General features: G+C 38.9%; 1 protein-coding gene across 2 annotated transcripts in view; it reads right to left on the reverse strand.

Annotated features, from left to right (window-relative positions):
* Positions 1-7,681: 7,681 nt before the first annotated feature.
* Positions 7,682-27,895, reverse strand: part of acin1a (apoptotic chromatin condensation inducer 1a) — a 33,078-nt gene continuing 12,864 nt past the window's right edge. The window contains exons 5-18 of one of the 2 annotated variants that reach the window (XM_067452417.1): positions 24,661-27,810; positions 23,941-24,093; positions 18,690-18,781; positions 16,254-16,314; positions 14,384-14,429; positions 12,649-12,797; positions 12,375-12,515; positions 12,116-12,290; positions 10,723-10,868; positions 9,603-9,710; positions 9,420-9,527; positions 9,016-9,331; positions 8,765-8,865; positions 7,682-8,651 (exon numbers count right to left, since the gene is read on the reverse strand). In XM_067452417.1, the coding sequence (XP_067308518.1) occupies positions 8,346-8,651; positions 8,765-8,865; positions 9,016-9,331; positions 9,420-9,527; positions 9,603-9,710; positions 10,723-10,868; positions 12,116-12,290; positions 12,375-12,515; positions 12,649-12,797; positions 14,384-14,429; positions 16,254-16,314; positions 18,690-18,781; positions 23,941-24,093; positions 24,661-27,810 (5,052 nt within the window). In that variant the 3' untranslated portion in view covers positions 7,682-8,345. The remainder of the gene's footprint in view (positions 8,652-8,764; positions 8,866-9,015; positions 9,332-9,419; positions 9,528-9,602; positions 9,711-10,722; positions 10,869-12,115; positions 12,291-12,374; positions 12,516-12,648; positions 12,798-14,383; positions 14,430-16,253; positions 16,315-18,689; positions 18,782-23,940; positions 24,094-24,660; positions 27,811-27,895) is intronic. The other variant, XM_067452416.1, reaches the window with a different exon arrangement.

A 27,895-nucleotide genomic window follows, 5' to 3' on the forward strand; every position in this document is an offset into this window, starting at 1 on the left:
TGATGGAAACGATGATTTGCGATATAGAGTTGTTTTATCCAAGGCTCAACTTGCTGTAGTAGGCTTATTATTGCTATATTATTTATGTCCCTCCATTTTTAAAGTCCATTCCTCTCAAACTTAAAAGATGCAAAGAATGTCATAAAGGCATGTGAAAATAACTAATCGAGTATCTAATCCAAACATTCTTTAGTCTTCTGAAGAGACACAAAGGCTTTATGTGATTAATATATTTATCACAACTCACATACTGTAGTAAACACGGACGTTCAAATTATTGCGTGACGCACGAAAACACCATGAGAGTGAGTAAATGCAGAATTAAATTTTTTGGATTAGCTAAACGTTTACAGTTTGAGAGCGGTCATTTTGACGAGCTTTCTTGCGATTAGAACTGTAACGGATTGCATTGATCATCTGAAGTGCGCGCGCTGGCGGAACAGCGCTATTTAAAGCGACACTCCTCAAAGTAAGCGCGCAAACATCATTTAAAGCGTCACTCCTTAGTGAAAGCGCAAACATAATTTAAATCACCAGATCCCATTTAGTTTTAGTGGTATGATTATTCAAAGCATTTCAGATGGTTCATTCTTACATACTAGCAGGAGAGGCAGGGCATAAGCATGGGGAGAGATGCTGCCTGCATTGAAAGCATGAATAATGCTCGAGGGGGAAAAAATTAATTTTAAAGAGTTTCAGTGATTACATTAATAATCTTATTACATAAAATCATACAACAACTATAAATAATGTTGAATATAATGTATACAAATGCAATGGGAGAATATTTGTGGTTCCTGATAATAAAACACAAATAATAATAATAATAATAATAATAATAATAATTATAATATATATATATATATATATATATATATATATATATATATATATATATATATATATATATATATATATATATATATATATATTATAATTATTATTATATTATTATTTTGGCTTAAAATATCGGGATACATATCGTATTGTGAGTTCAGTTTCGAGATACATATCAAATCATTACACGAGTGTATCGTTACACCCCTAATAACTGTTCAACATTGATAAGGAATGTTTCTAGAGCACCAAATTTGTATATTACAATGATTTCAACTATCACCATAAATAGTATTCAAAAAAATAGCAATTTAACTTTTCCTAATAAATGTAGCATTGGTGAGCATAAAAGACTTAAAAACCATTAAAAACCATCAAAACCATTAAAAATATTATCCCTAGAGCATATCCCATCAATGCAAACACACCATATGTTCTGTTACTAAACAAACACATTATACTTCTTTTCTTGAAAGCTTGCATTTTCTTACATGCCAGAACAGAATAAATCTAGTTAGGCAATGCTGAGTGTGCTAGAAATGTGCATAAAAGAGGAGGCACCTGCATTAACGTGTTGAGCTATGGGAAACATACAGTCTACACTGAGGACAGGGTGTGGTGTCAGTAGAGTTTTTTCCCCGTTGTCCCAGACAAGAGATTGGGGGGGGGGGGGGGGGGGAGTTATAGGAAGTAAAACAATCACCATCTCAACACTCATAGTGCTGGTTCTTTCCCTCCTTCTTTAAAAGGCAAACATTTCCAAACTGGGCAGGAAAAGACTCCCCACCAGGAGCTGCTGAATCAGTCTTTTACCCTCCCCCACCCTACTTACTGCACCAAACCCTGCTATACCCTCACTTTGACCCAGTCACATCCTCCAGGAAACCCCCCTGCTTCAGTTCAGGCCTGCAACAGTTAACTGGAATCCTTCTTCACCTTATGACTTAAATGACTGGACTGCCACATCAAAAGCATGAGGTACAAGTTCCCATTCTTGTCTGTCTTTAATATTTCCTTTTTTTCCCCCACTGCTCCCTATTCTCATCAGGTTTACTTGCATTAGATCCTGTCGCCCCTCCTCCAACACTAAACAACACATGGTTCTCATATATAGATCTACGTCATCAAAGTCCAACTCAAAGCAAAGGAAACGGATAAGAAACATGATGCACAAATACAAGTTTACACCGTTTCCTTCTAAACGTGTTTGTAAAATGTCAGAAAAGCAGCGGTTTCCAGCTTTTGTGCTGTAAGCAGAATTTTCGCATGAAGAATTCAAGTTTTTACAGCTTGAACCAAGCAGCTTTGGGGGTAGTGAAAGAAAGAAAAGAGGGTTAGAAAGAGTTCTGAGATGCCACATCAGAGGGGGGCTTTGAAAAAGGAGCCTTGTGGTTAGTTTCTCCAACTCTTGGACACAAAAGGCAGTGCGGTGGGACGAGGGCGTCTGCTGAAGATTGCTTAAAATTTGTTTACATTGCTCATTCATCAGCAATTATCACAGGACTGACAGGATGTGGCAGTGTAGTCTGATCTGAGGGCCGGGGCAGTGGGGAGTATGCTATCCTTACATTACCCTAGGACAAAATGCACAGTTGTTCTTCTCCCAGCTTCCCTTAAAGGTTTTTTCAGGTTCAAAAGAATTTACAGGGATACTTCACCCAAAAACGACTTTTTGTATTTATTCACCCTCATATCACCTGCATGCTGTTATTTTAGAATTCATAAAAGAAACAGTGTAAAGCATGTACATGCACCGCTTGTCCAAACAGTGACAGTTTGAGACTGAAAAAGGACAAAAATAATATGCCACATTCAGTAACAGCAAAAACACGAACCAATGCAGAAGAAACCTAATGACAATACAATTAAATCCTTGTGAGATTTGTGAACATAACATTAGTGGATATATTGCACAAGTAATATGGCCTCGGTTTCAAATTTCAAATTTATCATTTTGTCTTATTTTTGGAGCGTAATAGACAGATCTGAATTGCATATAGATTTGGACATTTTCTTCATTTTGAAATTGGAAAAAACCCATCATTGAGTTAAAAATGTATGCTTTGACAATGGAAGTACAAGGGGCAATGCAGAGTTTTAATTAAGAGCTTATATATCTCTTCTGTACAAAGTGTTTTTGTGCCTTTTGTTACCTGCATTAACCATGACAGGAATGTAAGAATTGCACTATGTTTAGACAAGGTTATTATCACACTAGTTACATAAAGTAATAAATAATAATTTCGCAATTAAATGTTACCTCGCAGCCATGGAAACATATAATGCTGAAGATTATACTTTAGATTTATACTTACACTATACCGAAGAGATACTTAACGTAATTTATGTCTCTTAAGATTTGGGAAAATAAATATGAGATTCCATGTCCAGTAGAATAAAATAGAGTAAGCCTATTGTTAATTTTCGTTCTTCTATTCGTAGAAAATCGGGTGACCAGATTGCAAACCTCAAAGCTTAAATTTGTCTCACTTCACAATGTTTACCTCTCCTGTTTGACATGAATGTTGTTTCCTTGGCTGTGAGGTAGGTAACATTTAATTGCGGACCTATTATTTATTTAGTAAGTGAAGCGATGTGCTTCACTCGTGTCATAATATCCACGTAAAACAGCATTCACATTCAAAAAAATAATAATTGGTTTGGCCGACCACAGCCACTGCATTACTAATACATGCTCTTAAAGTACCGATATGTATCTTTTTATGTTACTAATATAGGGGTGAGTAAGGTACAAAGATGTACCTTTTCACATTTGTACCTTCGGGTACCACCAATGACAGCACATTTTTTTTCTGAGAGTATAGCTTTTGCAATATTGTATGATTTATGCCAATAAAGCAATTTTTTATTTGAATTTACAAAATTCAGTATTGTCTGAAATGTATGTATGTAGGCTATGTATACTGATTAATAAAATTATTATTATTAATTTTGTGTCATTATTTTGTTCAAGAAAACATCAATGTGTAGATGTCAAATTGACGTTTAGTTTTTCACATCAATTTGATTTGCATTTTTGACCTGTTTTTGATGTCAATGTTTGATATCAAATTGACATCAATATTTGATGTCAAACTGACGTCAATTGCCCGCTGGGATATTATACAGTTAATAATGAAATAATCATGATGTGCCCCCTCAAGTAAAGTCATGACATAGTCATAAGATTAACAAGCCATGAGTTGATGTTAGTGTATGGTTAGTTAACCATGAGTTTAGACACTATGATGCACTATTAATTAATTACAAAATGAATTAACATATACACAAAGAATCCTTATCCCTAATATAGGGATCACCCCTGGCACAAAAATAAAATAAAAATAAAAACACACAAAGTATGTGTAGGCTAGTTATTTTATTTATATAATTAAACTTATATATAAAATAAAGCCCAAACATAACTAAAGACACACACAAGGCGTGTTTACATGTAAAGCAGAGCACATCCACCGGCTAATGCCAAACGAATCATATACATTTAAGCAATCAAAAAAAAAATATATATATTTCGGTTAACCAAAGCAGTCGACATTATTATTTGATAAAATGCCAGCATTACCGAAGGAACACAACTAACACGCTAGGAGCACCGAGAGGGCCACTAATGAATGTCCCACCAGAAACAAACCAAACATACTGTAGTTCTGGGAAGAAAACTATAGCTATAAATGTAATTGAACTATAAAAATCAGAAAATGGTTTATATTAAATTAAAATGATTAGTGGTAGTTATCAGTCTATTTTCCACGTTTGATTAGACAAATCTGTGAAATTGATGGCTAAATAATCATGTTATGTCACAAAGCTGATGGCAGTTTTTAATACAGTTTACAGTTTAAATTATGACAGTATTAAATCACGTTTAATTAAAAGTCAGAGTACTTCTTATTTATTTTAAGGTAGCTGTTTGATTTAGTTTACCCATACATGTTAATTAATGCATTAATCACCAAACATGTAGGCCTACTAACATTAATGCTGCTGTATTCATGCATATGACTCATGTCTTAATTAAGGATGGCTCCTCATTTATTCATGATTAGTTCATATCTTAACTGATCAGGAGTTCACGTTGAATTAACTATTAATTAATGTATTAATACATGATTATTCATGTCCTTTTATTGTAAAGTGTTACCAAAAGTGGTCTATCATTTATCCAATGAAATGCCCCATAAACCTCTATTGTAAATGCATTACTGTAAACACACATTTTTTCTTGCTTGTTTAAATAAAATGAGAGACAAGCTAAAGTATTTCTGTGGTAATCGACTGTATGCCACGAATGATGTTGACAGCTTGAACTGAACCAGGAATATCCCTCCAAAACGTATTCCCATATGTGCCCTATATATGGTTAAACTGCAGTGTGATTTGTGAATTACCGTACATTGCTGCACTGATAACCAAACCCACTTTATTTTTGCCACACAAAAAAAGAAAAAGAAAAAAAGAACAAAAAAGATAACTGACTCAGACTCTAAACTTTTGAAAAGCATGATGCAACATATTGTGCTAATCCCCGAGTCTCCGATCTGTCTGACACAAAAACTCCCTGCAAAATATGAACTCTGGGAAATGGATTTCAAGTAGGATACTTGGTTAAGTTATAAATGTGATTTTTACATTTATCAAGAACTGCAGCAGCATCAAATAAACCATCTGAAAGCATCTAGTGCCTAGTGTACAAACTTACGAGAAAGAACTGTAGGTCAAGGAAGCGGGGCTGGGCTGGGCTGTGTGTGGGCACGGGAGGGTCGACCCAGTTCAGCTGCCCTATGCAGTGTTGCATCAGGCCGGAAAAATGCTTCACTCAGCCACCAGGGCGCTAATTACAGAGGACCATTGCTGAGCTCGACAGGAAGGACGTCAAAGACCGAGCATGGGGATGGATGGATGGATGGATGGATGGATGGATGGATGGAGAGAGAGAGAGAGAGAGAGAGAGAGAGAGAGAGAGAGAGAGAGAGAGAGAGAGAGAGAGAGAGAGAGAGAGAGAGAGAGAGAGAGAGAGCGCAATGGAGTGAGGAAGCAACTAACAATGCAATAAAAATAGAAGGTGGGAGTTAAGACACAGACAGGGTGTCAACATTTGAAGCATTATATTTACCTGCTCGTGTGCAATACGTAACCAGCCAACAATAGGTTTCAGACATAATGTGCTTAGAACTCTAACATAACACTTTCCTCTTCACACAACCAATCACGAGCTTTACAAGTAACAATGACACGCAGAAAGTCATTAGCAATGTTTTGTTGCTTAAAATTGAGGTAAGGGAGCTGCTTTTTTTAAACCTTCGTCTGGACTAAAAATGCCAGTCGATGTGACTTGTAGATTTAGATTTGTGAAAAGCCTGCCTCCTTGTGGCGTGTGGATAATGATAGTCCGTCAGGCTTCTGCCATGCAGTTAAAAAATGTTTTAATGTTTAACTTGTCAGCGGTATTAGCATTTACACTACAATTCAAAGGTTTGGGGTCGGTGCAATTTTTTTGCAAGAAATTCTATTCAGCAAGGATGCATTCAAATAAAGAAAAGGGACACTAAAGATGTATTGCTACAAAATCTTTCCATTTTTTAAATAAATGCTATTCTTTGGACTTTTTATTCAAATAATCCCAATTCACATAAATATTAAGCAGCAAATATCCAACTGTTTTCAACATTAATAAGAAATGTGTCTTGAGCACCAAATCAGCATGTTAGAATGATCACGTGACACTGAAGCCTGATGAAAGAGTAAGGAGATATGAGGCTGAAAATTCAGCTTTATCATCACAGGAATCAATTACATTTTTTTTTAAATCAAATTAATGCAGCCTTGTTGAACATAAGATACTTTTTTCGAAAACACTTGAAAGGCCCCAAACTTTGAAAGAGTATAAATAAATATTTGTTACAAAATGAATGTTAACTTCTAAATATACTTATCCCTTTTCATATTACATACACATAAATCAACATTAACCTACATTTAAAAAAAAAAAACCTTTATTTGTAAGTTCACGGCTAATGTAATCATCTTCAACAGTTCGTGACTTCTCAGCAGACCTGATAATGCTTATTGTGGAAATTTACAATCAAAACAAAACAAACAGAAAAGACCATTTGCTAATTTTTTTTTTTACCTGAGTGAGAGCAAATCTTACATTCTGAATGATTCAAGCTGGCCAGCAACACCATGTTCACAATGGAAAAAATCTCAACTTTGTGTCCACTTTCAACAAAAATCAGCTGAGAGTTCAAGTCTAGACTTCAGCAACAGTGAAATGCTGAATGGTGAGTTTCCTACTTTATTTTTGACTAAAATACATTGCTAGAAAAACTACTGACTATATTAAAACAGCAAAATGAATGTAAAAACTGATAAGGTTCAAAATGAAATATTAAGATATTTTGCAAATTAATTGCATATAATAATAATAATAAAATAATAATAATAATAAATGGATATAATAATATAAAAATTAAAAAATTAAAATAACAGTCCAGAGACTAGAATTGACTTGCTCTGATGTAACCAAGCCTATGTAAAGAAATTCATAGAAAACCATTTATAAAATCTGCAAGTTTTTTCTTCTTCTGACAAACTGGAAAGTTAGGTGACCGAATAAACTCGAAAACAGAAGTGAGACATCTGTCAACTGAAGCTGTGCATTGGGTGCGTGCCATGCGCACAGCTCGGCAATTATATTCGGAGGGATCAACACACAACAGATGTGTAGATGCAATACAAATCTGCGGAATGGATAAACTCCAGATAAATGCTCCAAGTTGACCCCCTACAAGAACTGACAAATAACTTTTTTTTTCTCCAGTCCTTAGATGTAACCTTTTTATTATTTGTACATTCAGCACTTACAAGAGTAAACAAAAAAATTAAAAGAAAACAAAATCAAGCTTTTATGCTAAAACAATAAAAAAATTAAAAACCAAATGTGAAAAGGTTAAATATGCATCCCATTATCCATGGCAACCTGGTAAAAACAAAGGGGTCATAAAAGGCAGACAATGGGGGGTTTGGGGAAAGGATACAAGGAATGTGAGGGAAACAAAAGGAAAATTAAAGTAGCAATCAGGACTTAAGTGACACTAAAGGCTTTCAGAGCATCTCATTCTGGACGCAGCTTCACTCTTTCAGATCTGTGTTGACGCTACACTGAAGGAGAAAGAGGACGTCACCAAACCTGGAGAATGTCTTGCAGTCCGACCCACTTATACCAGAAGTCCATTAACACTGAAGAGGGGAAATGAACACCAGGAGTCTTAAAGCCCAGTCAATAGACATTGAGACGAGTCTACATGGAGACACAGCACCACCATGGTCCCAATGTGTGTGTGTGTGTGCACCCGTGTGTCTTTACGCAGTGTGTGTACACGTGTGTGTTTGTATGAAGTCGGAGTTGGTCCTCAGGAAGGTAGGCATAGAGCTGTTACAGCACATACAGGAATGGGGGTTACAAACTGAACAGTTCCAGACTTCTCTTAGCGTCTGCGATCTCTGGGCAGAGGGCCGCTTCGGCTTCGTGACCTCCTGCTCCCGCTTGCGCTGTTTCCGCCAGGCCTGCGATATCCCTCCTTCCGTTTGTCTCCCTCTCGTTCCCTCTCTCGACCTCTGTCTCGGTCTCTTTCTCTGTCCCGGTCTCTCTCACCGTCCCCTCCGGCGGCCCCGCTGGTCTTCATCCTCTCCCGGTGCTCCTCCTCACGTTTCTTATCCTCCTCTTCCATCTCCTTCCACCTCTTCTCTCTTTCCCTCATGCGCTCGGCACGAGCTGCTACCCTCTGTGCTGCCTGCAATGCAAAGTGCGGTGGGTAATGAGTACCACCAACATTATATTATAAAAAAAAAGTCCCAATAGCAAATAAACACTTTATAAGTAACTAAAATGTGCAAAGAAATATACCTGCTCCTCAGTGAGGGGGAGCCAGTATATGCATGGAGCGGCTTTGGTTTTGCGGAAGAGGTCATCCAGCAGTTTAGCGGGAGGCTCCTCGGGTCCTTTTTCTAAAAAGACAATTAAAGTAAATAAATAAATAATATAACAGTTTTATTTAATTTATACATTTATATTGGAATAAAAATACAACAGTTAATAAATCATCTAAAAATTTAAATAGAAAACATACAATTTAAACATCAAAAAATATTCTTCACCCTTCTTATCAGTTTTCCTCTCTTTGCTCTTTCCTCTTTCCTTGCGCCGCCTCTCGCGATCTCGTGAACGTGATCTTCTGGCACCAGCTTCCCGCTCCTCTCCAGGTTTGCTGAAGTCTCTCACCTTATCTCGGTCCCATTCCCTTTCTGCACGCGATCTCTCCCTCCTTTCCATTTCCCTCTCTCGTTCTGCCCACTGGTCACGTTCCGGCAGGAGAGGCAGGGGTACCGGACGGCCAGCTCCAGCCGCTGCCGCCCCACGGGGCTCCTCTGGGGGCTTTTCTCCTGCTGGACCTAAACCCCTGTGGAAATCCACCTAATGGGATATACCAGGAACGAAAGGGAATTAGTTTTCATAGAAGAAAAATAGATATTAAATGCTGCAGATGAAACAAAAACAGTACCTCCTCTTGTGTGCAGAAGTCAACACTGAGGAATTTAGGGTTACTCTGGGGCCATTTAACCCCATGTAATGCTGTACGGGTGGCCATTGCCTCTTCTGTACTTGAGTACTGTGGGAAAGCGAAGATGGTGAAATGGCAAGCTGGTATGAAGAAGGAAAAAAAAAATGCAGGGGAGAGACTTACTGTGACGTAACAGTGAGATTTAATCTTGTCGATCCAGAAACAGTCCTCCACCAATGCCCCTGTGCGGTTCAACAGCTCCTTCAGCTGCCCCAAGGTAAACGGCCTCACCTTAGAAACATCACAAAACAAGTCCTAGGTCATTAAACCTGAGACAAGCACACAGACACAGCTACAAAATTATCCATGTAGCATGTTTAGCTCATTAAAACATTTCCAGAACCATCAATGTGTGTGTATTATAACCTTTATTTGACCAAGAAAAAGAAGCACATTGAGATTAAAAATCGCTTTTACAAGAGCGTCCTGGCAAAGAGTGACAGCAACAAATCTCACGTGGGTTTAACAGATAACATTCATACATACATATTTAAAAAATAAAAAAAAATTACATAACTAGTCAAAAACATCTACAAACCGATGATTCTGTCTCCAAATCATTTACCATCACTTTAAAAATGTCCAGTGAAACCATATCCCTGAGTGTCAATGAAAATTGCAAGTTATTCCAAGCAGAGGGCGCAGCAAATTTAAATGCCTTTTCCCCTAATTCAGTACGTACCCTTGGAATAGACAGAAGGAAGAATTCTTGGGGCCGAAGGCTATAGCTACCAACATGTTTTTTACTGATGTACATATTAAGATATGAAGGAAGTAGACCCAGAATAGATTCATAAATAAAAATATGCCAGTGTTTTAGTCTATGGATGGACAAAGCAGACCATCAAACCCGAGCATACAACACACAATGATGAGTGAGGGATTTAAGAATCGTGATGAACCTCAGTGCACCATGATACACAGTGTATAAAGCATGTAAACACTGAGAAGATGCATGCATAAATATAACGTCACTATAGTCCAGGACGGTCATTAAAGTGGCAGCAACAAGCCTCTTTTTCACTTCGAAGGAAAGGCATTATTTAATTCTAAAACAGAAACCCAATTTCACTTTCAATCTTTTAACCAACTGCTAACCATGAGGGCCAAAGGAGAGAGCATCAATTAATATTCCGAGATACCTATACTAAGTCACAAACTCAATCTCTGAACCTTGGGAAGTAGTAATGGAAAGAAGATTATGAGGGATTGTTTTTGATTTAAAAAAAACATGTATACATACCAGGTTGCAGACATGGACAATGTTAGACAGCTTGCCACGAGGAGGAGATGGTTGTTTGGCTGCGCGCACCGGGTCATCAATGGTGATACTCACTCCCGACTTTTGTTGACTGATCGAACGCCGAATCAGCGTGTCACTGGGAGTGACTAAGCAGGAAACAAAACAGGAGAAAAGGGTAGGAGAGACTGTTCAAGACAGTTTCTATGGAACCCTATGTCTGATATTTCTATCCAAAACTTAAATTTCACACTAGTGCAATAAAATTCATACAAGTGCTCCAAAAAGGACTTTTTTGAGGCCGATCACCAAAAGCAGTATCGACTGATACTGATGACCAAACACCAGAATAAATACTACTACATAATAAATAGGACTGAAATAGACACGTTTTTTTTTATTTTTTAGCTATTCTTAACAAGATAAGATAGTATCATGAATTGAAAACTATTTTTTGGCAAGCAACATGTGCAACATTCCATTAGCTTAGGCCGTGTGTCCACCAAAGCGTTAAGCCAGCTGTAAACGATAGGCGCACTGCTGAAAACGCCTCGCTGTGAGTGCTTGAGAGTGTTTTGGCAGGCAGCGTTTTTTTTCTTCAGTTGAGCTTGTTATGATACGGAAAATCCACGTAAGTCTTACTAATTTCACAGGTAGTTTGAACTGCAGATCCAATGTAAAGTATTTGCTCTGGCTTTTGTTTTAAATCATTTTGTTCCCATCTGATGACGACATGCAGAATGTGGCAGTAGGTCTGTGTTGTATTTGTCCCGCCCCTCCTCCACTGTGATTGGATGGCTGAGTGAAGAGTGACAGTGATGAGCGCTACGTTTTACTCAAAGTTGAACATTCTTCAACTCTCGGCGACCAGCAAAAAACACTGAGCGCTCAGTGCTTGAGTGTGAAATACTCGCTCCAGGCATTCTAAAAACGCGGCGCTCTCATTTAAAACAATTGAAAACGCCAGCCAGCAGCGTGAAAAAATGCTTTGGTGGACACACGGCCTTAGAGGTGATTAGGAACAGCTTTGAGTGTAACAAATATATCTTTCCAGTGAAATGAGTAATAATAATTTTTAATAAAAAAAGTCCTATCTTTTTCACGCATATTGTAGAACTGCCAGACGAGACTGGTGAATGGACTTCCAAGTTTTATTTATATAGGACATTTAAAAACTACTTTGTTGCCCAAAGTGCTTCACAATTTTAGAAGATTAGTATATAAAGTTATTAATAAACAAAAAGGAGCAATGTAATAATAATAAAAAAAGGTAATCTGATCGGCGTTTATAGAGACAACTGATAACATAGTATAAAAGCATTATCCACCGATATCCGGCACACAATCAATAGGAAAACCCGTAAAAATTTGAATTTATTCCTTATGTAATTCTCACCTGTCTTCATATCTACATCTCGCCAAGGGGAAGTCGGCTCTGTCTCCATGGAAACCTGATTGGAGCCTTCCATTTTATCCTCCTGGCTAAGTCCTTCACTTCTTTCTTCCTCATCCTCATGTTCATTTCTTTTGGATTCTTTCTGTCCATTCTCTTGTGTGTCAGAAGGTACAACCTGTTGGATAATTATCAAAATGTTATTCCAACACATGTAAGCCATCAAACGCGTATTTAATTAAAGCAGAAGAATAACAAGCACCTGTGTTACAGTTCGTCTAATTTTCAGGTCTTGGTCACTCCTATCTCCTCCTTCCTCTTCCCCAGAGAGATGAATCTCCTCCGGATGCAGGTCTAACACAGCCTCCTGACCCAAGCTAGGCTTGATATCTGGTATTAAAGACTGTAAAGTATCGAGATTGCATTAAGGCACTGTTCATCAGATGAAACAAGACAAGAACCGACATTTGGGAAATACATTTTTTTTTAGCATTAAAACATCTTTTAAACTACGTTATATTCGATGTTTCTCTGACCTTCAAAGAGTCTGTGGTGATACTGATGGAGGGTTTCTTGGCAGTGACAGCTGTGCTGGAGCCCCATCTTCTCTTTCTGCCAGCACTAGCACCGCTTGCAGTCTCTGCTTCCCCTTCCGAACTCACCACCCCAGGAGACGGTTTGCTGCCTGAGGAAAGATAGCATATGGCCGTCTTTTTTTATGTCAAACTTATCGACACTGTTTTATTAAAACCCTGTCAAATCATACACTACTCTAAGATTTTTTTGTAAGAAATTAATACTTGTATTGAGCAGTAATTCATTAAATTATTCAAAAGCTAAAATACATTTATATAAAAGCTTTCTACTTTCAAAAAAAGCTGTTCTTTTAAACATTCTAATCAAGTAATCCTTAAAAATCTCATTGTTTCAACAAAAAAATTTTGCAGAGATAAGTCATCCAAAAAATTAAAATGTGCTAATTGCACAGACCAATTCATTTTGCATCTTAAGACCTCGATGTTTTGTCAGGAGCCACAGGTGTTCATTTTGTTTTTGACTACTTAGAAAGTGACAGTAGCCATTGCCTTTACATTATATGAAATCACCAATGACCACAGTTTCAGCTAAAAATCTTTAGTGTTCTACTGAAGAAAAAAAAGACGTCTCAAGATGAGTTAACAGCAAATTTTCATTTTTGGGTGAACTATCCTTTTAAGCAGCACAACTGCTTGGTTAAGAAATATTTTTGAGCACCAAATCAGCATAACAGAATGATTAAAGGGTTAGTTTACCCAAAAATGAAATTGATGTCATTAATGACCCTAATGTCGTTCCACACCCGTAAGACCTCCGTTCATCTTCGGAACACAGTTTAAGATATTTTCTATTTTAGTCCGAGAGCATAATGCAGTCAATGCCCTCTTTACTGTCCATGTCCAGAAAGGGAATAAAAAACATAATCAAAGTAGTCCATATGTGACATCAGTTAGAATGTCTTGAATCGAAAATACATTTTGGTCCAAAAATAACAAAAACTACGACTTTATTCAGCATTGTCTTCTCTTCCGGGTTTGTTTTCAAACCTCAAATAAAGATTTAAACTGTCCTTTATCAGCTTATTGATTCATGATTTGGATCGCGCGTCAAACTGCCAAACTGCTGAAATCACGCGACATTGGCGATCCGAATCATTGATCAATTCACTGATTCATTACCACTCAAATCTTTGTTTGCAGATTGAAAACAAACAGGGAAGAGAAGACAATACTGAATAAAGTTTGTTATTTTTGGACCAAAATGTATTTTCGATGCTTCAAGAGATTCTAATTAACTGATTTCACATATGGACTACTTTGATGATGTTTTTATTCCCTTTCTGGACATGGACAGTATAGTGTGCATACACTTTCATTGGAGGAACAGAAAATATCTTAAACTGTGTTCCGAAGATGAACGGAGGTCTTACGGGTGTGGAACGACATTAGGGTGTCATTAATGACATAAATTTCCTTTTTTGGGTGAACTAAACCTTTAAGACTAAAGTAATCCCTACCCAAAATTCAATTGCACCACAGAAATAAATGACATTTAAAAATATTACAATAGAAACGTTTTTTTAGATTAATAATTTTCCAATATTATTGAATGTACTGTATTTTTGATTAAATGAATGCGGTCCATGTGAGATTTTCCCTCAACAAATTTATCAACAGTGAATACAGTGAGAGATCTCTCCAATTAACTCAACGGAAAACCTGTGGAGATACTCACTGCCGAGAGAGATCTTTCGGGCAGAGTAGGTCTTTGGTGTGGTGCTCTGAAAGAGAATAAACACATCCAAGCCAGGGGAAAAGGTGAGATAGACAGAATATAGGGGGAAACAAAAAAGGTTTTGTATATGTATGAGGGAGACAAGACTGAATGACAAATAGAAACCAAAATAGAGCGAGCCATCAACAAGTAATTGAGTAAAGAAGTAAAGGAAATCTACAAGGAAAGACCGCCTCTTCAGTCACAGCGTGTACATGTTCTTTGTTGTCTTTTGACAAGTTCAAAGGTCTATTTCTGCTCTGAAGATGCGGTCTTTACCTCTCCTACACCAAAATACTTTCTTAAAGGGCATGCTGCAGTTATCACCCCTCAGATTGAAATATCCTTAAAGGCATTACTGTAGTGGGGAAATTAAATAAAACACTGCTTTATATTAGCTCTGCATTGGCCTTACTTATAAACATACATCTACGTACTCTTTATCCTGTAGTCAATAGCTCCATTTTAGGGTTACCAGGGAGTCTGGGCAAACATTTGCATTGTCTAGGCAAAACGTTTAAAGTAGAAAATGGAGAATGACTACTTATTTCCCGGTACCATTGACATGTTCTTCACTGGGTTGGGAATGGCCCAATCGCACGTCTGTATGTACTGTATCTAGGCAACAATAGTCCAATGAAAGAAGGCTGGGAAGTTTGGAGAGATAGAGCTGGATTGCAGAAGAGCTCTTATGTAGAACAATGTGGGTAGAGTTTGTGAGGCTCTGAGTGTCTTTTTTGAAGTCCATCGTATTGGCATGAAACTGGAACGTGGGTGGAGTCTTTCAAACGAACTGCTGCAAAATGTTTTAGATTACGGAGTCTGAGGCACTTCAATCTCTCGTCCGACTGCACATGATTTCCGTCTATTCAGGCTGAATGAAGGGGTTTCAGTCAAGCAGCCGCAAAACCGAGCAGCTGAGTCCATTTTCAAACTAACAGTTATGTTTGATTGTGATAGTCCACAGGAAAATGAGAAAGCTGTAAAATCCAGCACATCCAGCTGTCGTGGCTGCAGTACAATGTTATGAGTCCAAAATTTTCTTTTGGGAACAAATAAAACTTTTTTCTTTGGCAGGATAAAGACAAAAAAAATAGTCCCAAGATATAGTGAGCAACTGGAACTATCGCTGGAAAACATCTCCATTAAAACAACAAAGTCACATCAAACAGTCCAGAAAGAAGTCCATTTATCTGCTTACGGTTTCTGATCTCTTTTCCTCTTGCTGCCATCTTGAACCAGACTGAAACAGGCTCATGAGACACTCAGTGAAACATCAAACCCACATTACACAGCCTTTCATTATCAGTCCAATCAACAGATGCTCCCAGCCAACGCCATTCTGGGAATGTTGCCATTTTTCCCAGGTGTGTTGCACTTCAGAGCAGACTCGGCTTATCAGGTAAAGCCAAGGCACTTGGAGACAGTGGAACAGGTGCTGTAGTAGTAGTAGTTGTTGTATGCAGGTACCAATAAGGTCAATGGAAGAGGCAAGAGCACCTTTACAACAAAGCAATCAAGGGGGTTTTAAACATCAGCCAAAGTGACAGAGTGTTTCTGTCAATGACAGCTTCAGCAAAGGTTCATAAAACATCATCTGTGACCACAAAGAGGGCAAACAAAACATAGAGCTACTAAATTAGCATGTGACAACCAGATTTTAACTACATACAAGTGCTTAAGAATGCCTGCATATACCCATAATAATTCATTTGGACTGAATAAGTAGAAAGGCTGACAGCCCTTTATAAAATGTTGTTTGCCTCTTTATGGGGAGGATATCTGGTGAATGGTAGAGTTTGGTCAGCCTAGCACTCTTTTGCACTCTTACCTCCTCACTGCTATCTGGAACCTTCTCAGGCTCCGCCATGACAGCCTCCTTCACTTCACTACTAAGAAAGACAGGAGCAAAGAGATCAGGGGTGGATGTTGCATGTAGAAAATAAAGGTCATACAAATTTGCTAAATCCACAATAAAAACCAACACAGTAAAAAATGTTGTTGGAATTTAAAGGAATGAAAAGTAATTTACTCACCCTCAAAACAAAAGGAGATGTTAGGCAGTCTAAGTCACCATTCACATTCATTATATGTAAAAGAAAATGCAATGAAAGTGCATGGTGACTGAGGTTAATATCTGCCTAACATCTCATTTTGTGTTCAATGTAAGAACAAAAACTCACGCAGGTTAAAACAACATAAGTGAATAAATTATGACATCATCCTTTTAAGTGACACTTAAATTAACATACTACTAATCTGCTCAGCCAGGATCAGTTCCAGATGGGGGGAGATGGTAAATTATGATATGTAAAACTGAACAGTGTATGCTGAAACCCACACATCTTAAAAAATCCCTACAATATCCACTACCTCCAAAGCAGAGATTGATCAATCACCTCTACACACACTCACAACAATTATAGGCCTGCTTCAACAGAAAATAAAAACATCAGGCATTTTGGGCTGTATCTATAACCTCATGAAAACAGTTTCACATTGACCTCCAAATTAAAGCTCCAGGCTACATGTCGACTAAACGCAGAGTGAAATGACACGCGTGGCGAGACGTCACTGTTTTACTATCATTCCTTTTTGGGTCGTTCAAACGGCCGACAAAAATACTAGTCGATTCAAGTGCTCGCTTACACTAACATTTCACTAGCACACACATTTACACAAGACAAACAACGCTCCGCCGCATTGTGAGATGCGAGTACACGAGCGTAGCGCTGAGCATCATCTCTCTTTCCTCCCCGATGAGCAGAACAGCGTAATGCACAGTGAGATCACGCACCTATCAGCGCCTCTCTATTGACTAAAAAAAGACGGGACTTCACGAATTCATTGAAAACCGCTCGCCCAAATCTAATGGGCCACCTTGAGCCCCGTGTTATTGGTCAAACGCGCAGTACAGCCATGTTTAGATGAGAGAAAGGGAGGTGCGCGAGACTGCAGCAGGACCCCATTATCACCGGCTGAGAGGCAGTCGCACTGATTGCCTGTCAGTAATCCACATATACTATAATGAAGCGCTCAAAGTAAACTACGTGCCGTTTTGGGTAGGAACAAATAAGCTAGAGACACTACTAATTCAATTAACTACAGTAGTAGCACAATAGTATCTGTTCAAACCTGCGCATATTTAAGTTGTGATGTTGGTTGCATCGCCTTGGAATCAGTTAATAAACCAGCTGTTAAAAAATTATTCGCCGATCTATTTGATTTAATTAAATCTTCAGTTTGGTCGCAAAAACAGCACAACAACAACAACAAAATCAACTTAGATAAATTGTTAGCTAGTTTTAAACAGTGTATTTGGTTAATGTACTCGTCCATAATTAAAAATATATATATATATATATATATATATATATATTGGCTATAATTTAGTTCCATGCAACAAAGGTGATGCATTTATTATCTGAAGTAGAGCTGCAAGATTAATGGTTAAAAGATTGTGATCTTGATTTAAACTTATTTTTTTCCCCAATTCAACTTTGTCTATTAAAAATATATTTCGATAGAATGATACACTCTAAAATAAGCTGCAGCAACTAACATTTTGTCAGAACCTAAGTTGCGATTCTGTTTAGTTTTCTATAAAGAAATGTGAGAGAACCATGACTGAGATTTTAAACAAAATCATGCAGCTCTAATAAATGTGAAGTGGGGAAAACAGCCATGCGCAAATCTGTTAATATCATAAAGTGTAGTCAAAACAGCTTGCAACCAGCAAGACCTTTATAACCACTATTTTGGCAACATGCAGAACTGTAATGACAGCAATTACAATTCCCATCTGTTTTCTCATTATGCATTACCTCACACAGCTATTTGGACGATTTAAATGTGCATGAAATGTAAAAAATATTTATCCTATCAGTTTAATGTGCAAACTAATTCAAATATAAACACTGGCTCTTTGATGCTTCAACATCGTTCTGTTAGTTTCTGTCTTCAAATAATTTATTATTGCAAATATTGCTGGTGTACTTGATCCAACTGGCTTCCTTGGCAGCACAGGACAATTACTTAATTCCACATGAACACACACACATTTTATGCATTTCCTGGGTTCAATAAATAGGCAGCCAAAACATTTCACCAACTTCATACTGTACATGAAGACAGTAAAACTGTAAAAATCACATGCTTTCCTCTTAAACCACCATGGATGTCCATCCTTTTTACCTGCTTATTAAAGTGTTTATTCAAACCCTTATTTCTTGTGAAAAAGTATAATCAAAGTAGAAAAAAGACAGACCTGGTAGTGTCTTTGTTAGTGTCATCTTCCTCAATATCGTCCTTTCCTCTTCTTGTTTTCAACTTCTCATCTTGTAGTTCAAGGCAGGGTTTCTAAAGTAAATAGAACAAGTACTGTTTATAAAAATGTTTATGGCCAGTTTCCTAGAGTGAAAAAGAATGAATTTCCTAGAGTTTGCCCTGGAATGAAAAATTTAATTAACCTTGCCATAGTGAAATAATAAGAATTCATGGACATCACATACAGTGAGTCTCAAACACCATTGCCTCCTCCTTCATATGTAAATCTCGTGAAGCAAAAACACCACGGAAAAATAAGTGATTCTCAACATAAGGCCAACTGTGACGCAAGCATTGGGGATCATTTATATGTACGCCCCCAACATTTGCATCTTTTCCAACATGTTCATTGTCAGGCAGAACTGACGGAGCCGAATTATCGGGACTGCAGGTAAACAAGCTGCTCTCATGGACACATGTCATGTTCTAGGCTGTGTAGGAGACCTGAGGACTTTTCTACCCTTCCCACAGATAAAAAATGTCAACAGTCATGGTTGATGTTTATAATCAGATACCGCAACAATTTAATTCAAGATCATTCGTTTGTTCTGCCCATTTCAAGCAAGCTTTGCTCAGAGTCTTAAACTGAAGAAAGGGGCAATTACAACCATAGATATACCTAACAAAGGCTAGATGTCTTACGGCGGTGTCACCATCGTCATCACCGGTGGCCATCTTGTCACAGGCAAGCTTTCTGTGGGGCTCTGTGGAACCTGATGTAAGATGAGTGATCCGTACGAACATAAATACTTTTATCTCGCTGAAATCTTGACAGATTTACAAATGGTTTGGTTTCTTACAAACGACATGTTAATGTCTACAAATCTGGATGCTTTAACACGTTGAAACTGCAGCTTTTCGTTTCGATAAACGACTTAATCGTGCAGCTTGTGTATTACGGCTAACTTACATGCACGTCATCAAGGCTGAGACCACAATCGAGCTGTTCAATTGTATAGGTTTTATTGACACCAATAATGATTTTATGACAACCAATCTTTTGTCTAGTTAAAATAAACGTAGTCTACATGTTTTTTTTTATTTTTAAAAAAATACAAATTATTTTATTATAATAGTGATATTCTTACTATAAAAGTATATATATATATATATATATATATATATATATATATATATATATATATATATTAGGGCTGTCAATCGATTAAAATATTTAATCGTAATTAATCGCACGATTGTCATGAGTTAACTCGCGATTAATCGCAATTTAGACGCACATTTTTAGCAATTGTAAATGCATCTTAAATAAAGTTTAAATTAAGTTTTTAATACTCTAATCAACATGGTATGGACAAATATGCATGTTTTATGCAAATGTTAATGTACATTTATTATTAGTGAAACCATACTTACTGTTCATGTCTCTTAAGCCTAAACTTAAAAATTAAGAACAAGCAGTGATTTCTCTCATTTTAAGAATATAAAGGGAGTTTTTACACTTGCAGTTTTACACTTGCACAGTTCGTATAAAAAATTGTTAATGTGAAAGCTGTCAGGAGGACTGGTGAACGGACCAGAACCACACCATACCTGGAGGATGTCAATATTCCACGAGTAGGAATATAGTGCGGCCCCTTTAAGAAATACGCTTTTCCCATGGAAAGTAAAATAACTTTTTCCTTTTGAACTGCCGGTATTTTGTATGTGTGCGCCGAACTGTGACGCAACTCACGTGAACAGTGTGAAGAACACGGACTCGGGAGCACTCTTGATCAGAAAAGTAACTTGTGCATTCGTTTTAGCCGATTGTAATGTTTTTAGTTCAATAAAACACATGTACTGTAAGTGGTGATGGTGTTAATGATTTACCATCCGGTATGCGAGAGAGAGAGGGAGCTTGCAGTGCATCGTGCTCGGACTGCAGAGAATGTGCTCAGTGAAAAAAAGCACTTTTCTTTCTTAGACCTGGAGTCTAATAAAAGTTAAACAGAAAATATGGTAGTTTATGTAGGCAATAACTGCACTTTTGGTTTAGAATATTAATGTTAATGTCAATCCTTTTCTTTCCCAATTAATGTTTGTTGTTGTATCCTTTGCGTCTATGACTGCTCTCCCTTTTTTCTAACTACGGGCTATGCCACGGATCAAATGGTTATAATTATTCATAAAAATGTAGTGTCATAACTACATCTCTGATGTTTATAACAAATGAAACAGTTTGAAAATTTAGCAAGTTATGTCTATTTAAAAGTAAATGCACCATTAAAACACACTGTTACGAGTGAGCGAGCTGCCTGTGACAAGATGGCCGCCAGTTGCGGACGTCGACCTCCATTGGCCAACAGCGCGCACGAGACATCAAGCCTTTATTATGTATATCTATGATTACAAATGTATTCCTGCAAGCAGTAAGTAGCGACTTTATCCACTTAGTGACTGTTTAAACAATTTCTGATTAAATTGAAAGTTTCTTAGAGAGACAGCATTGTTTAGATAACGCAAGATGCTAGTACAGTAACAACAGGAAACACCAAGTACCATACAAAACTAAATAAGTTAGTGTGTCTAATGACAAAGGTTAATATTATTTTGTATTACAAAAATACAACCATGCTTTTCTTACAGATCGATCATTTGATCCTTCTAGCAAACATCACATTTTCCACCATATAAGTTAAAACGATAGTCATTTGACAAGGCTATACATTTTTTAAAATATATATATATTTATATTTTTGAGAACTCAAGTATGTTTTTGCATGCTTGTATTTCAGAGTACATCACAGCCACTGCGTAGCCTACATTCTGACTAACGTTAGATAAACATGCAATAACGTTGATGAAAAAAGATGAGTCTAAAATCACTGGTTTTGGTTGGGAATCAAGATCGTTCAGTTGATTTCAGTAATTAAAATCCCCCAAACAGAGCTTTTCTGTGAAAAGAACACGTATAATATCCAGTGTTTTACCTAAACATGTACAATCTGGCAACCATATGCATGCAAGCTCTCTCTCTCGTGCGTGGATAATCTGAAAACACCAATAAACAAGTAGGCTGTATTGGAGGTAGATTGATAAAAAAATCTCTATTTGAGATGTCTTAGAGATGTCAATCTGCTTAAAGTGTCATTCAGTCTGCGTTCTGTCAGGACTCACGAGCCGCTTTGCTGAACAACTGAAATGCTGTGTGCTGTGAGCAGCTGAAATAAGCCAATCAGAGCAGAGCTCTAATTTTAATATTAAAGGGGGGGTGAAACACTCAGTTTCAGTCAATCTCATGTCAATCTTGAGTACCTATAGAGTAGTATTGCATCCTTCATATCTCTGAAAAGTCTTTAGTTTTATTATATTTGTAAAAGAAATATGGGCTGTACCGAGTCTTTCCGGAAAAAAACGAGCGCCTGGAGGCGTATCGTGTGGGCGGAGCTAAAGAATGACAAATGCGCAAAGCGGTGACGTCCTCAAGCGTGGAGAAACCCTTGCTATGGATCTCAGCTAATAGATATGATTCAGAGGCTGAAATAGAAACAGCAACAGCAGGACGTCCGTCTCTGTGGTATGTACTGTATTAATGGCCTGTCAACATTGGTCTTTACTCTCAGTTTATGATGACATGATTCGGTTTATGGACTATTGTATGCGACCAAACCTTAGTAGCAAGCAAAACGGTTTTGCACGTCAGACTAGTCTAACGTTATACAGAGAACAGTAACCGTTAGCGCATTTGAATGACGAAGCACGCGATCGTGTAGTTTACTGATGTTTACATACGTGACGATAGCCAACAGCACAGACATTTGAAGGAGTTTTACTCACCGGCTGCTTCCAAAGCAGGACCGAACCTTTATCACTGGGACGGCTCCGTCAAAAACACACTTCTTGGAGTTTGGAGATCCACTTTGCGATGCGACTGAAGCATTTCTGCGTTCAAATGCAGCGCTGCCTTCCCGGAATGCTGTGCTGAAGCGTTGAAGTCGCTTAATGTCAAAGTGGAGGAATGAAGTGGAGCGCGGCGCGCGACTATAACCGACGTTAGTGTTCACGGAGGACTGGATCTGCACCTGAGAGTGTTTATGCGCGTGCATTTCCTCTCTCTCCCTCTAGTCACGCACGCGCGCACCCTACCGGGAGAAGAGCCCGTACAGCCCATACAAGGACCTTCCATTCTATTAACGTCAAGTAGACCCATACTCGAAAAAACCTCTCCGAAACTTGTGAGAAACCGGAAGGAGTATTTTTAACACAGAAATACTCCATCAAACGTCCAACATTAGTTTTTGAAACTTTGTCTTTGTTTAGGATGGGAATCCAAGTCTTTAACAGTGTAAAAAGCTCAGTATGCATGAAACAGCATTTCACCCCCCCCTTTAATGACTCTTCCAAGTAAAGCCGGGTGCACACTGTGCGATTTTGACCACGATTTGGACCACGATTTGCTGAAACAAATTTAGCAAATCCTAAAAGATTCCTCTGATCCTAGGCTAAAATCTGATGTCTTTGGTCGTTAGTTTGACATGTTCACCGGCAGCCAATTAATGACCGCTGCTATCAAATTTTACCTCAGACAAAATTCTGGCAGTGTCAGAAGATTTGCCACACAATCCTGCAGTGTGACTTCTCCTACGACGACAGTCGAATATCTCCGTTTTTCAAGACAAACTATGACCAAAACAAGAGCTAGAGATTTCTTTGCAGCCAGCATTTCAGTCCCGCGTGTAATGCAGCTCACTGTCACCGAACGCGACATTTATTGATGATATAAAACTCCGGACAAGTTTTCTTGTGCGCGTCCGTTTTTAGCGCACCTTCACTATCGTGCAGTCTAAAATTAATGACAATTGAGATCTTACAGTATGACATGGCTTACATCGGGGATCATGTTCGTACAGTCTGACAAGGGACATTCGCAAAGGATTTTGAAAAATCGCACAGTGTGCAGGACCCATAAGGCAAAAACAGAGCATTACATTCTAGGGACAATTTATAGGGTTGTAAATGGACCTGTAATGTATCTGGACAATTTTTGCCCTTAAATAAGCCACATACCCTCTATGTAGATATCAGAGAACAATTTAACATATTGTTTCAACTTATTCTAGGGCACCTTTAAGAGTAGACTAAGATTTGCAGATGACAATCAATGAAAGTAGTACAAGATAATATTACTGCTACTAGGCTTAGTCAGGGTGTAAGAACCAAGTTATATTACCAAAAGTTGGTTGCTTACTGACCTTGGTTTGGATGACATTGCACACGTCTTTCTCCTCCTGCTCTGTGAAGACTCGTTTTTTGCACTGGGATGTAGGAGGCTTTTCAGTCACAGCCACAGTTTGACCAACTTTTTCCATGAGCTGAGATGAAGAATCTTTCTGGGCCTGTTTAGACTAAGGCAGATGGAAAGCAAATGTTTAAGAAATGCTTTTGTGGGCATATCAATTTATAAATATAGTTCTACAAATAGAATGCAGGCCAGTATCAGTGAATTATATAAACAATTAGTGAAATTATATCAAAACGAAAGCCTATTTAAATCACACTTGAATTAAAAGTATGTTCTGGGTTACTCATAACTTCAGCTCAATTATCTCAGATAATGTCAACTATTTCATTGCAATTTGCCTAATAGATTTCCATTGTAAGTGGACATTTGTTCACTTTGTGAACAATTGACTCAGTAACTAAGGATTAATTTAATTTACACATGCCAAGGGAAGCAAAATACAAAACTACAGACAACAGTTAAATACATTAAATACAATTATTAAAAATCTTAATAGCTCAGTCTTATTAAGTTCATGGAACTCTATGCCAGCTCTCTAATGCACCCAAGTTCTTTGAGAAGCCTGTAATTAGATGAATCTTCACACTTGATCATTCATGAGTGATGTCTCCAAAGTGTTTAAAGAGAGAGAAAGACTGACAAAAAGATGCATAACATTTAAACCACTCACCCTCCTACCACCTGAAGTGGAATGACTTTTCTTCTTCTCCTCCTCCTCCTCCGATGATGAACTGGAGGAGCGTGACGAGGACGAAGACCCAGAATCTGAGTCAGATGAAGAGGAACTGCTAGAAGATGATGATTTTCTTTCTTTTTTCTCCACCTCCTTCTTTACCCTTTCCCTTCCTCTTTTCTTCTCATCCTCAATTCTTCTTCTCATCTCATGTTTAGAGTCTTTGCTTGGCTCATGGTCTTCTGATGTCTCCATCTGCTTTTCCTCTTGTGGTGCATGTCGTTGGGCAGCCACATCTGGGGTCTTGCTCTCAAGCTCATGGGGTGCTGCAACAAGGACTGATGTTTGAGGGGCCTGAGTAGCATCTTCTTGCACCGGTTCCTCAGGTTTAGATGCTAATGGAATTGTGGGGGCTTGTGGCATCGGGCTGTCTGAGAAAGTACGAGGTCTCTTCAGCACAGAAGTTGGAGAGCATGGGAGGGGAACCGTCACAGCAGTATCTCTAAGGAAACGGGACTTCTTGGAGGAAGATTGAGGGGATAGTGGTGTTGCAAGTGTGGGTGACTGTTGAGGGACCGATTCTGAAGATCGAGCATCGTTGTCTTCACTTTGTGGTTCCCCAGCTTCACTTTCATCTGGCTTCTCAGATGGACTCTTGAGAGAAACAGGATGGGGTGCTGGACAAGAGGAACCACCGATATCACGACCACGCTTCAATGGGGGAAGATGGCTTTCTTTCTCTCGTTCCTCCTCTTTTTCGTGTTTCAAAGCCGTTGCTTTCTTCTCCTGCACTCTTTTTTGCTCCAAAAGCATTTCTTTTTCTTCAGAGGCTCTTTGTTTCTCTTCTTTTAAAGCACTCTCCTGCTCCTCTCTCTGTTTTTCCATAGCTCGCTCTTCCTCTGCTTTTCTTTCCCGCTCTTCTTCCAAAGCCTTCTCCTTCTCAAGTCTCTCTCTCTCCTGTCTTGTGCGTTCCAGAGCAGCTTCTTTTTCATGTCTTTCTCTTTCCAAAGCCCTCTCAATTTCTTGTCTCTCTTTCTCCTTAGCAGCCTCTCTTTCCAGTCTCTCTCTCTCCAAAACTTTCTTTCTTTCTTGTCTTTCTTTCTCCTGCCTCTCCCTCTCAAGAGCTTGTTCTCTTTCCCGTTTCTCTTGTTCTAGCCTTTCCTTTTCAAGCCGCTCTTTTTCCAATCGCTCCCTCTCTAGAGCTTGTTCTCTTTCTTTTCTTTCCTTCTCAAGCCGCTCTTTCTCCAATCGTTCCCTCTCTAGAGCTTGTTCTCGTTCTTGTCTTTCCTTCTCAAGACGCTCTTTCTCTAATCTCTCCCTCTCAAGAGCTTGTTCTTTTTCTTTTCTTTCCTTCTCAAGACGCTCTTTCTCCAATCGCTCCCTCTCAAGAGCTTGCTCTCGTTCTTGCTTTTCCTTCTCAAGACGCTCTTTCTCCAAACGCTTCCTCTCTAGAGCTTGCTCTCGTTCTTGCTTTTCCTTCTCAAGACGCTCTTTCTCCAATCGCTCCCTCTCTAGAGCTTGCTCTCGCTCTTGCTTTTCCTTCTCAAGACGCTCTTTCTCTAATCTCTCCCTCTCAAGAGCTTGTTCTTTTTCTTTTCTTTCCTTCTCAAGACGCTCTCTCTCCAATCTCTCCTTCTCAAGAGCCTGTTCTCGTTCCTGTCTCTCTTTCTCAAGTCTCTCCCTCTCTAGAGCTTGTTCTCTTTCTTTTCTTTCCTTCTCAAGCCGCTCTTTCTCCAATCTCTCCCTCTCTAGAGCTTGTTCTCGTTCTTGTCTTTCCTTCTCAAGACGCTCTTTCTCCAATCGCTCCCTCTCTAAAGCTTGTTCTCGTTCTTGCCTTTCCTTCTCAAGACGCTCTTTCTCCAATCTCTCCCTCTCAAGAGTTTGTTCTCGTTCTTGTCTCTCTTTCTCCAGCCTCTCTTTCTCCAATCTCTCCCTCTCTAAAGCATGTTCTCGTTCTTGTCTTTCTTTCTCTAGCCTCTCTTTCTCCAGTCTCTCCTGCTCTAAAGCTTCCTGCCTCTCTCTCTCCAGTCTCTCCTTTTCTTGCTTTTTTTGTTCTAAAGCTTTTTCTCTTTCCAACCTCTCTCTCTCTTCTCTCTCCCGTTGTAAAGCCTTTTCTTTCTCATCTCTTTCTCGTTGTAATACCCTCTCCCTTTCCTGTTTCAGAGCTTCTTCACGTTCCAATCTTTCCCGTTCCAAAACTCGTGCTCGCTCTTCTTCCAATAACTTCTCCCTTTCCTCTCTCTCCTTCTCTAGGGTTTTCAGCCTCTCTTGTTCTCGTTGCCTTTCCCTCTTTTTGTTTTCTTTCTCCCGTAAAAGATGACCACCCTCCTTCTTTGTGCCATCACTCTCCTCTGTCATGACTGTCCGAACGACACTAACACCTTGGTTGGAGATCACTGAACTAGGGTATGACAGAACTGACGCTGCATTAGCTGTGTGGGTAATTGCAGACACAACAGCCTCTTGGTGGCTTCTCTGTCCATCAATTCCCTCCCTATCACGCTTTCCCACTCCAGAGAAAGCTCCCTCAGATTCCATTTTTCGTGCCAGTAATGTCAATGGGCCTGGTCTGCGTTCTGTGGAGTCACCGGCTGGTTCAGGGCTACTGCTACGACTGTCACTACTGGAACTACCAGAGCTCGAAGAGCTAGATATGCGCTGCCTAGACGGGGGCTCTCCTGGACTAGGGGGGCTCTGTTTAGGGGTGTCTGGGAGTGGGAAAGAGAGTTCAGGAGGAGGGGATGGGGGAGGAGTGGGCTGTCTGAGCTGCTGTGATAGTAAAGGTATGTGTTGGGGGGGTGGCTGCTGCTGTTGCTGTGAACAACCAGATCTTTCCCTCACCGGTTGGCTTTTTGGAGGCTGTGCTCGACGACTCCGTTGAGCATTGGCATTCCACTCTTCCTCTTCACCATCATTGTCATCCCCAACTTCGCTGTCATCATCACTGTCAGCCATTACATGGCTTGAAGTCGGACCTCTTTCACGAACAACCCGCACTGACAAAGAGGCTATTGCACCAGGCTGGACAGGTGCGGAAGGGGACGGCTGACCGGGTGTTTCTTTTTCTCTGAGATCATCACTCTCACTCGCAGTCACCCCAACTCCTGTACCGACTTTGTTTTGGTCGATTAAGGATGGAGCAACATCCTGGTGGAAATACATGTGTTAGACATGGATGGTAAGTTCAGGCCATGTAACAAATGTCTAAAGAACTAAAAATGTCACCTTACCT

The sequence above is a fragment of the Pseudorasbora parva genome, chromosome 9 (assembly GCF_024679245.1).
Source record: "Pseudorasbora parva isolate DD20220531a chromosome 9, ASM2467924v1, whole genome shotgun sequence".
Taxonomy (NCBI): Eukaryota; Metazoa; Chordata; class Actinopteri; order Cypriniformes; family Gobionidae; genus Pseudorasbora; species Pseudorasbora parva.